The 12,167-nt window shown below is 41.8% G+C and overlaps 1 protein-coding gene across 1 annotated transcript; it reads right to left on the reverse strand.

Moving 5' to 3' along the window:
• Positions 1-559: 559 nt before the first annotated feature.
• On the reverse strand, positions 560-6,389 carry ABRAXAS1 (abraxas 1, BRCA1 A complex subunit; the record flags this gene model as incomplete). Its single annotated transcript, XM_080625946.1, has 9 exons — positions 560-988; positions 1,132-1,255; positions 1,723-1,807; positions 2,123-2,242; positions 2,885-3,078; positions 3,750-3,816; positions 4,663-4,699; positions 5,516-5,606; positions 6,303-6,389. The coding sequence occupies 9 exons, from the start codon at positions 6,387-6,389 to the stop codon at positions 576-578; spliced, it is 1,218 nt and encodes a 405-aa protein (XP_080482072.1). The 3' UTR covers positions 560-575.
• Between the last annotated feature and the right edge of the window lie 5,778 nt (positions 6,390-12,167).

Below are 12,167 nucleotides of genomic sequence, written 5' to 3' on the forward strand. Positions count from 1 at the left end.
TTTGCTTGTTTTTTTATGAAGTGTCAAGTCTCTAAAATATATTGTCAGAAGTATAGAAGATGAAAGCAACAACAAAAATTGGCAGCTGCATGGACCGCTTTCTCCACTTCCTCCACAGGTCTTGCTAAAGTTCAGGTGGCTGTTCTTTCCCTTGTAGAATAGGAAAGGGGAGGAATAAACAAGTACTAGATACCTAAAGAGAGGTTAAAGTAGTTAAATTGTGACAGTCTATGCAAACAGAATTCTGGTAAGCATGTTACCACTTCTCCAGCAGCAGCTTCAAGTTGTATTACTCTGAGGCTGTATGTGATACGGTTATATTACTAACATACTGCTACTATAGTTTTTAAACCCTGAGAGAATACAGATCTAGCCCTGTAAGGCAAAATGAGGAAATGTCATCTGGACTTGTCTCTGTGCCAAACAGGATTCATTCACTGGAGTTTAAAAAAGCTGGTTTGCAAAAATGTACTATGTTACTTTCATCCCTGCAGCACTATAAATTGATATGTCACTTGAGTATGCTGGCAGTAGCTCTTGGTGGAAGGTCTGGATCTGGACAAATCTTTAATGGATCAGAAAGTAGGAGAGTGGGGGTATTCATTTCTGTCTCTCTTTTCAAATGAATCATCATCTGTTCCAGTAGTACTCAGTGTAAGCTTTCTTTCCTGGTCACTGTCCTCTTGGTCTTGAAGTAATTTTTGGTGAAGCTGCAGTGATCTGGATTTCTTGAATGACTTTGATCCTGTTGTGGTCCCTCTGACTTTACGCTTGGTTAAGTGTCTTGTTTCAGCTTCAGTGATGTCTTTTTCCTCTACCATGAGAGTTAGTTTGTCCTTGACATTAATGTTATGGTCAATGTTACAGCAGTTCTTTGGTATATGTTGCCCTTTGAAGGAAACAATACATGCCTGAAGTCCAGAATTGGGGAAAAAAGTTTGCAGTGCCTGACAAAGGAGAACATTCTCCTTTGGCTCTCCTGCGTAGTCTGTGACTTCTGGAAAAAAAGAAAGTACTAGAGTTGCAGTCCCTCTTGTACATTACTACCACTACTGTTTTGGCTGCCTCAATATCAGAATTGGCTTCTGCCAATTGAATCAATTTTGGAAGTCTTACTGAGACTGGCATTACATTTATTTAACTTACCTGAACAAGTCTGTTGCTTTTTCCTCTTGATTTCTTCTTTTAATTGGCTCACCTCTGCTAAGAGCTTCTCTACAGATCGTTCACTGACTTCTACTGTAGAGCATATTTTCTGCAAGGAAAAGAGCATTCAGTGGGATTAACAGTATTTGCAGAAGCTGAATTTAACCTTGTTGCAATACCCTTAAAGGTACTTGTAAGTTGGACACAAAGTAGTGAAAAGCTTAAGTAATGAGGCAGATTCTAGAGGTAACTTAAACCTTGTGTTGAATGAGGTGCAAGATACTTTATTTGTTTCATCTAAGCAAAGGAGATGTAACAAACTACAGGTAGTAGTCCATCAAAATAATCCTACTGTGAGAATTTAGTGGGCTTGAGGATTTGTCAGTGTACTTTTTGATCAAGTGCAAACTGAAGTCTTCAGCTTTGAGAACTTGATGTACAGCTCTTAATAGCAAATGCAACTCTCTGATCTTTCAAAGACAGCTTTAGTTCTTTAGTGAAAGATGGCATACCCTTTTCTTGACTTATTTTTATAGTACTGCTGAAAGTAACAGCATGTAACAGTAACTGACTTACCTTCAGTTCCTCCTGCAAGGTGGCATACATCTCATTTATCTTATGAACCTCTTGTAAGGATCCATCTTCGTGAAAGAATTCTGACCTGCAGACCAAGATGATAATTGTGTAATTGCAAGTTAATGATCTCAGTGCTTGCTTAGTAGGAGATACAATATAGAAAGAAGCTTTCTGAGCTTCAACAGTAGGTGCCGATGTTGAGCCAGACAGCTCTCACGACAAAGTATGGGACTGAACCAAGTACCTTAGAAAGGTAAATATTTGCAGGAAACAGGTCAAAAAAGTGAGCAGGGTATGGCTGTAGCATCTGCAAAAGCACTTTAAAGAAAATACTTTCATAGGAAGATAGCTGTAGCTTTCAGTGAAGTATAGTTATCAATGAATAAGGTATATATGGTACCTGTGTTGTCTCACTGCTCTCACAAACCCTGATGATACACAGGAGCCAGACACTGTTCTGTAACCCTGCTGTTCTGCCATACCCAAGTTAGTAACCACCAAAGGAACTTTCTGGAAAAGACTTAAAAAGCAGAAGTACAAAACCATGATTTATTAAACATCCAGAGGCCTCTCTGATAAGTTTCTTAACCATTAAGCATCCCAGATAGTTTTACAGTGTAGTCAGTTCTTGCTAAATGCATTAGATAACATGTAGATGACTACTTATGGCTAAAGGCAAACTGCAAGAGCAACAAGATCTGAGCAATGCCTCTAGCTTTTTTTTTCCGCATTTCTGTATAAGTCACAGACACATGATACTTGTTTGTTACACCCAGCCTAGGGGCAGCAGGTTTCTGAAGAAAACTGCAAGTTACCACCAGTTTAAATATTTCAGTGATATGTGAAGATGAACACCATGCACAGTCGAAGTCCAATACATTAAATTGATCAAGAACATAAATTGATCAATTATGTGCATAAAGTGTCTGCCTATTGACACTGGCACTACAAATAGTTATAAAGGAAAATCTCTGAATAGAGCTCCGGGGTAAGATTTCAGCTGGGCTCTAGCAATCTAAGTAGTAAGATTATTTAATGTATAAGTTTCAAGGGTAAAATAAAGTGTTACCAGTAATTCAGTTGCAATGAAGAAAACAACCTGTGTTAAGTTATAGCACATCTGCGCTACTGCTTCATTAAAACCGGAGAACAAACGAGTTACCCTTCTTGTGGCCGATGTAAGGCGTGTTCCAGTCTGTAAGTAGAACAACTTTCTGTCATAACATTAGAGGTTAATAACAGGAATACAAGGCCCTGGTTTGATAGGTGTGACTGTAAATTCTTATGAAGAAGTCTTTCCCGGAATGTCATGGTCTGGTCTGTGTTACGTCTGAATTTGTACCATCCTATTACATTCTGCAGGAAGAAGAAAATTTATTACTGTTGAATAATCTGCTTCTGTGTGTCATGAAGCAAGTTAGATGATTCAGTACAAAATCACAAATCTGAATTGTTCCATGCTGTGTACATATTCGAACATCTAGTTAAGTTGAAAACCTTAAAACATCTAACCTGAACTCTGGTATGACAACTTCCCTCTTTCCTTCAAAACCATGTGTTGAACTGCCTGTTTTCTGAGCTTGTGCTCAAGCTGAAACTCTGCAAACTTTGTTGTGTTATTTTGCTGTTTGTCTCTTTCCAGTTTGTACTTTCACCTTGAGAAACTATTCTGTGGAGAAAACTAACACTATTTTGTTCAAGTGGTGCTTAACCACTTGAATGAGCTGACTTCAACTGAGCTTAAGCTAGAAATCATTAGAACACCTTTGGGATATTTGAACTGTTTACTTGAAAAACAAATAAGAACAAAGTTGTGACATATATGCAGGCAAACCGTAGTCAAAAATAACCTCATCTGTTTGTTTTAGGGGTAAAAGATGATGCAGCTACCTTGACCAGCAGTGTGACTAGGTATAAAATTTTTTAAAAGGGGTGGGAGGGGGAAAGCTTGACTCCAGAGGTGTCCAGAATAGCTCTCCAAATCTGAGTGAGCTCCTTGGTATGGTTTAAGCTTGAAAACAAAATACCTTCTTACAGCCTGATAGTATTTTCTTCAGGGCAAGTTCGTTCAGTTCTCCTGCAGAATTATAAAAGCTAGAAGAAAATAAGGATAATTAGAGGAAAAAAGAATGCAACTGTAGAAATAATTATTCCCTAGCAGCCTGGCAATCCTCTCAATTTAATAGCTTTTTTTACCCTGTTAGGCCTAAAGATATGCTGACGCAGCTTCTTTGATAGGACAGTACAGTTAATTTAATTACTCAAATAGCTATGTAGGTGGTCTTGTACAGCCCAGATGCTGTCCCTGTATCAGTGCTACTGGGACACACTAAAGGTAACATCTGTGTTCTCTCAAACACAAAATAGTAAGATGCCTTCAATTTGATATGAAATGTCTTTCTAATAACATCTGGGTTTGTTAATTTGCAGAAAGATTTGAGGAGGAGACTGTTGTGATTCTGCTCTCACAGGGGTGTAAACCTGCCCTGCTGTATCTAAGTAACTAGTCCTTGAAACTACTGCCATGGCTCTAACAAGTGTTTTGTTTTCTGACTCATTTAAAAGCCTCTGGCTGATGCTTTTTCTTTTTTTTGTTTTTTTATGGTGACACATTGGGATGTATGGTTTTTGAAAAGCAATGCATTTTATTTATTTATTTATTTATTTTTAGTATGTTGACATTATTGTGTAGTTTATATGGTATCATAACTCACCAGAAGGTAGAGAATGCCATATCTCTTTCTGTATGCAGAGACAAACACCAAAAAGGGGCATGATAAACCAGAATAGGAATAACATAAGGCATTTCAAGAGGTTGATATGGCTACTGTAGTTACAGCCAGGTGATCTTCTCAGTAATGTAATATAAGTTTAAATCTTGAAGAGTTCAAGTTAGAGTTAATTTAAAATTTTTCATATCTGCTCATTTAAGTGTCTTACCTGAACAACTGGTAGCATGGAATATGCTTCTGTATATCTGGAAAGAGAAGGTAATATTACTCTAGGTTCATCAGTTCAAGATGTGTATTCTTCTGTGTACTATGATCAGAATTAAACTGGTAGAAGACAAAGAATTCTATATAATTTCTTAAAATCAAATACTTTGGCATCTGATTAAATAAAGTTAAGAAAGGAAATATTTAAAAAATATTATAGTTTTTCAAATGTAAAAGGAACCACTTATGAACTATTTTTAATACATTTTAAGTGAAAAATCAAATTGGGCAGTTTATTTTTCCCTTTGTTCTGTCCAGTACAGGAATAGCATGTAATATGAAATATTTCACTTGAGTTACTCTGCAGCAAGGCATGGATGCTGTTAGTGAGCTGAGGCTGGAGAACAGAAACCTGTAGCATAAATGGTGAGAACTGGAAGACTGACTACCAGAAGGAAAAACACTAAGTGATCTAATGGCATGATAAATCCTTTCCTTTACCTAAATTCACCACTTTCATTTTCACCTTTAACCTGATAAGGTACTTGGCAAATGAGCTATTAAAGGAACTAAGAGCTAGTAATTTTGTTCAATTATATTTTCTCCAGTAAAATTCTTTTGGTGCCTTTTTTTTGTGGGTGGGTTTTGTTATTTTTTTCCTGTGCAATTAAAATGTTACAAAATAATCCCTTTGGTGTTTTTTTGGGGTTTTGGGTTTGTTTTTTCTTTTTTCATCAACATGGATCCCAGGCAGTTTTGATCACTCTCTTAAGATGTTGACTGCCCTAACTGAAAACTGTAAGAAGTCATATATTTTGTGAAACCAAGCATGGTATTAAAAATGCGGACAGACTGACCGATTGTATACACAACTTCGACATCATCCATTTGTGAGTCAGTAATGCTGTTCTTGGCTTCACCTTTCACATCTCCAAGGAGAAAACCTTCCTTTATAGGGGAAGAGAAAAAAAAGTTCACATTAACAGCACCATTGAATGGGACTTTGTCTAATGTTAACAGTGTATGTGCCGTCTTTCATTCAGGAGAGGAAAAAAAGCTGTCAAGATGAACTGTTTTTCTTAGATTCTCTCACATTTTTCAGTATCTGCTCGTGTTTAAGGAAGAAAAAGGTGGAATGTGCACTCAGCTGCTTCCCATTCCTCTTGTTTTCACTCGCAAGTGAACAATTTGTGGCTACACAGGCGATGCCCAGCTCCGAGGCCTAGGCCAGGCAGCCTGACCAGCATTCCGGTCAGCCCTTTGCAGGCACGGCGCTGCTCCCACCACAGCAGCATTCGGCGGCCCGCACCCCCTCGTTTGGAAACAACCACGCTTTCCCGCCATTGTCAGCACGGAAGGCAATCTCCGCGGCAGCCGGGTGCATCGGGGAAGGAGAACGCTGCAACACCGAGTCCCCACCAACAGCAAGCTGTAAGGCCCTGCATGTTCGCGGGGCCCTCCCAGCACCAGGGTCCAAGCAGGCATCAGCGCGCCCGCCCAACGAGGACGGGTGAACCCGGCGGCGAGCCCGGCCATGGCGGCGGCGGCCCCTCCCTCCGCTCCCCCTCCGCTCCCCCCGCCCGCGATGTCCGCCCCGCCCCGTCCCCTCCCGCCTCTCCTGACAGAGGTGACCGCGGCACCCACCGTGTCCGAATCGGTGCTGAGGTGTTGGAAGGCGAGGGCGCCGAAGACGAAGCCCGACAACAGGGCCGACGTGCTCTCGCCCTCCATGCCCCCGACAATGGCGGGCAGAGCCGCCGCGGCGGGAGCCCCCAGCGGCCGCCGCCGGCAGGGCAGGGCCGGGACGGCACATCTCGTTCCGTGAGAGCGGCGGAGGTGGCCGGGACCCGGGCGGCTGCCTGGCCCGGGCCGATCGAGCGGAGGGGCGCGGGCTGTACTCAGCCCTCGTCTCCACCGTGCCCGCTTCAGCCCTCTCTGACTGTCCCGTTCTCTTCCCGCCACCTGCCAGGCGAGGCTCAGTGCAAACCTGCTGTTTCAGTTTGCCTTCAATGGCATAATTCTTAAGTCTACATTCCTGTTTTGTTTGTACTGTGTAAACAACGCTCAGATTTAGGAAGGCTGCTCAGTCGCCCTGCATTCTCATGGGTGGCTTCTGGAGGGAAGGACCTGAGGGCAGGGTGAGGTGACCTGGCCTGAGCGGTGCCTGCCTGGTCACCTGCCTGCAAGTCTCAGGACATGAAGTCTCCTTTCCAAAAGTCAGGATCTGAGCTTATTGGAAGCACCTCACTGATCTGTACTAAGAAGTTTAGTAAAGCATCACACCAGCATTTGAACAGAACTGCCTGGTCCACATCACCTGTCTGGGAGTGTGGGTGGAGAGACCTGGGTTCATGTCTTTGGAGTGAGAGGATTGTGTCATGCCAGCCTGCAATATGAAAAGGCAGGGCACTGGCTACTGGCACTCCTATCTGTAACAAAGTTGTACCTTTTGAAACAGGACAATGAAGCTGTGAGTATGTCTGGAGGTGCATTGTATTGTTTAGGGTCGTGGTGAGAGTCTTCTGAGTTAATAACCTAATAAATTGTGATAAGGAAGTAATAAAGGGAGAGACAAAAGTGGCGGTGTGCTTTGAAATGTGATCAGAGATCTAGTCTAAAGGCTCCCTTTCACTTCAGGAGAGCAAATGTCTGATTTCATCCCTCACCAGGACTATAGCTGAGTATATTCTTAGCCTTAGACTCTCATTTCTTGACTCTTGAAATAGGATGTGTGTTCTTTTGGTCTTTCAAGAGGTATTCCCATGACTTTGGGATCTCATGCATGTATTTTTAGGTTGCATATGAAATTGACCTTTTTAGTGCAATAAGAAATCCAGGAGGTTCCTGGATTATTACCTGGATATCTTCCTTCTCCAGGTGATAGAGAAGCCAATGAGAAAAGGTGCTATGCTGGATCTTGTCCTCACCAACAAGGAAGAGCTGGTGGGAAATGTGGCCATGCAGTGACCATGAGATGGTGGAGTTCAAGATCCTTAGGGTGGAGAGGAGCATGCACAGCCAGCTTGCTACCCTGGACTTCAGGAGAGCTGGCTTTGACCTCTTCAGAGATCTGCTTGGTAGAGTACTGAGGCATAAAGCCTTGGAAGAAGAAGGGCTCAAGAAAGCTGGTGACCCTGCCCATGGCAGGGGGATTGGAACTAGGTGATCTTTAAGGTTGCTTCCAACCTAAACAATTCTGTGATTCTGTGATCTCTGAATAAGGGGGTAATGAGTCTCCAGATGATACAGAATGGTGACAAGATTAATGGAAAAGAGCTAGTATGCATTTCTTGCAGTGCAGGCCATGTGATACTAAACAAATGGGTAATAAGTACAACACAACTGAAGTGGTACATTGCAACAAATGACTCTGCTATGACCCACGTTGCTATGGTGGAGGTAACAAGAACATATGGATAAGGCCAGCTTCCATAGCTGTTTGTGGAGAAAATGGGTGAATGCTGACATCTTTCAGAATTGCCTCAAGTGACCCTGTGCTGTGGTTGCAGTCACTCCTAAGCCAGAGGTGTAAGAAAATTTTACACATTTAATCAGTGCAATAAATGTTGGGCAGGTGCTGACAGATTATTCTATGGCATACAGCATGGATGATACACAAACCATATACAACATTTATAGTGACAATGTATGAGATACATACTGGCAGTCATGTACTGGCAGTCATGTAATGCCTACACATCTGATGTGTATCTCTGAGGCAAACATGCAGCGAGAACATGTAGTGGACTTCCCATTTTTGTGACACAAAGATGCAAGCTTACAAAGCTACAGAATATGATAAATAAGTTTCTGTAATTGTTGCATTTATCTTGTGTGGAAACAATAACACTTGCGTGGGCAGAGCTAAATGTGTTACAGTCATCCTGATAAGTGATACAATACTTAAACATACTTCTTCAGTGTTTTCCTAGTTCAACCGTTGCTATCCAAAGATAAACCATAAATAGCACAATCTTTTTGTAGTCAGTTATAAACACAGATCTGTGTAGATGGGTGATCATTGTTGATCAGTGGTATAGATGGGATCTGTGCAGGCCTGAAGAGCAGCAGACATAGATCAGTTAGAGTATGAATGCAGAGAAGGGAGTATTTGCACTTTAGTGTGTGCAGACAGAGTGCTTTCCATAAATGCATACTGCACCTGACATTGCTTACCATGCAATAGGTGAGCTTCAAGGTTATACTGTCCTTTTGGAGGGTTTTTCACAAGTGAAGCATGAACCTCAGTCTTGATATAAATGGAAACAAAACTACCAGAGAGGTCACCCTTGATTAGCAATCAGGTGAGGAGTTTGCTGAATGTAAGGTTGAAACATTGAGAAGATATAAACAAAAACCAAAAGGGCCTTTTTATTTATTTAGTTAGTTAAACAGCAGGTAAAAAATTAATTGAAAAGGAGGTATTCTGAGTTGTTTTCATGTGTGAGTACACACATCAGAATTACCAGAGTGTAGAGTGCTCTGGTCTGTTTGAAAGACTTTCCTATCCTGCAAAACATGATGTTGGTACCTCTGAATGTTAAGAGGAATGCTGAGGAATCAGCCCAGGTTTGCTTCCATAACTTTGTGTCATTGACTCAAAGGGTTTTTCTAAGTAGATCAGTCTGCTTTGCTGGCTTTGTAACATGGGAAAACTTGAATAGAAATACCAGGGAGCCCTACAGCTGAAGGCAAAAGAACAATTTTAGCAGTATTAACACCTTCATGTACCTACTGACAATGCTAGGGTGTACTTCTAGATACAAGCAGCTTTTAATCATGTTGCAGCTCAAAATGGGTAAACAATATACTGTGTATATTTGTGTAAAAAAGGTCAACTGATAGGAGATTGGCCATGATTGATAGTTGTGGAGCCTATTTTAATTGCCTTGGGTAGAAATACCTCTGTTAACCTGTAGAAGATGTATTACTTGAACATCAGAAACACCACCTGTGTTGTTGATGTGTCAGTGCTCTTTCAGAACTGTATCTGCTAGGGACATACGATGTTCCGGTAGTCTGATAAGAAAGGCATTACAAGAAAGCAGGCCAGCATCAGCTGCAGACTCTCCTCTCTGTGACATCCCTCCAGGCAGCTTTTGGAGTCACTGGGGTAGCCACTTCTGTTTATACCTGATTTAATCCTTCCATATAAGGCACTACAGATAGGCAGAGGTCAGTGCTGTGTTTACTTCTCCTTGCAGTGAAAAAATAAATGGGTCATAATTCCAGTTCCCTCAGACACTTGCAAAACATTGCCCAATAAGAAATTAATAGAACAACCTCAAGGATCGAGAGCCAAGAGTAGGCAGCTGACACCCACTCCATCTCATTTCCCTAGGAGACCAAGGATATCTTCATTTTTCCAAGTGAATTTCTTATGATCACGGATGTCAATTTGAGATTTATTAAATTGAAGGGAGCTTTTCTCTTAAATTACTCCTCTGTCACTAGCATGCCTTTTCTTCTAAGTTGTATTTCATTCTTCCAAATGAAGACAGTTTTGCACATTGTCTAGTGACTTTTCCTGACATATAAGGTACTTCATCATAAAGAATTGCTTGTAGTTATTTGGTAGAAATTCATCAGCTGTTGCTTACTGGATCTTAAAAATGAGCAAAACTACATTCTGTTGTTGCCAGTTTATCTGAATTATTTGCAACACCTTCACACGCCTGGATAAAGTAGCTCTTCCAGCTTCAAAACAGACACGATTACAGCAGGCTGGCTATGGGTAAGAGGGATAAATGCGGGAAGGGTAGAGGAATGACATGCAGAAGCTCTGTTTAGTTGGTGGATGGCAGAGCTAAATCTTAAAGAAGTTATTGTGCTGAGGAATTTCAGGTAGCACCATCACAAACTGTATTTATTCAGTCAACATTCATAGTGTTGGATGCATGTCTATCCATACTGGAATCTGACAAACATGTACATTTCAGTGGTTCTTTTGAAATAATAATAATAAAAAAATAAAAGAAATGAATCAGTGATTGTGATGGGAGCAAAATAAGCTATGCCAACTTTCTGACTGGAAAAGAGGAAGCAGTGTTATGAACTGCCTGGAGAAATAAATAATTTATTTTCTTCTTCACATTGCGAGCATGTGCATCACCTTCATACAGGACAGAGATACATTTCAAGTCCAGATTTACTTCTAATAGCAATCCTGAGTGCTTTGGAGTTAAGATATAGACCTACTTTGACCATTGTGTCTCAGTTGTTTCCATGCTCATGATCCCAAGAGCAGAAAGATGCTTTATAAGCTTTGCCAGCTACTTTTGGCAGAAAATTAACCAAGACTGAACTCCTGGAGTGCTGCTGGAGTGGCAGGGAATGTGACTTTGTAAGGGTTAGACATGCAGTGCAAATGGTAATGTGTCACAGGATGGAAAACAATTCTCCCTCATACAGGAGAGGAACCCCTCAGGGTACAGAAGTCTGTTTTTCCTTCTCTCCTTATAGGAAATATCCCTCTTTTGTGTGCTTAGGCTTATCGCTGAGGCATCTCATTAACTCAGTCAGTACACCTCCCTGGTGTGCTCCAGTTCACCCACCTTTCCTGCCTCAAATCAGGTCCCAGAAACTACCTCCACCCTCCCGCCTACAAAGTTTTTAGCGCCCAGCTGACACACATACCAGGCCCCTGTGCCGAGGCTGAAGGCAGCTCTTCAGAGATGTGCTGCCTTGTGCCAGAGGGTCAACACCCACTTACCCAGCTTTCTACTGTATGCCACCCTAGGGAACACGTGTTAGCAGGGCAGGCTGCTCGAGGAAGAGACCAGAAATGAGAATGTAAGGAATGTTAGCTAAACACAAATGGGTGAGTAAAGCTGCTTCACAATGAAATGTTCCTAGATAAGCCTAGAACTACAGCCTTTTGGTGAGGCAGGTGAGGAATAGTGGGTAATGGCATGCCTGGCAGCAGCAGTGTAATGGGAGAGAGGGGCTTGCAGTTGCCATTGAGAGAAAAAGCAATGGGAAGGCAGAAAGAATTAAAAATCAAACCTGTGAGGTTTTGTAGAACATACAGAAGGCTCAGAAACAGGTCAGCAATGGGAGGGAAGGTAAAGTAGGCAAGTAATGAAGAAAGATGCAAAAGAAAAGTCAAATTGCTGAAGAAGATGTGGTGTCGTTACAGAGACCTGAGGGATGGCATTCAGCAGCAAATCTGAAGGTACAAAAGCTACTTGACTCGTATGGCACAAGAAGCAAGTCATGGTATCATGTGAGCTTGCAACATCAAAAGCCTGCTTGTTGGTACCTGGGTACATGGCGTAAAGTAGAGGACTTAGTGGTGGTGCAGCTCACTCTGCTGTTTGCACTTCTGTTACTGACTGGAGAGTATTGGGAACTCTTTCTACAGAGGATCTTTGTGTGTGCTTTCATTTCTAAGGAATCCAGTGTGTGTGTACTGGGGCGGCTCCACAACACAAACTAAACAATGGTATGGGGATATTTTAAAAGGACAGCCCTGGCTTTAGACAGACATGCTAATGTAAGCATGTGCAA

The sequence above is a fragment of the Psittacula echo genome, assembly GCF_963264785.1.
Source record: "Psittacula echo genome assembly, chromosome: 1".
NCBI lineage: Eukaryota > Metazoa > Chordata > Aves > Psittaciformes > Psittacidae > Psittacula > Psittacula echo.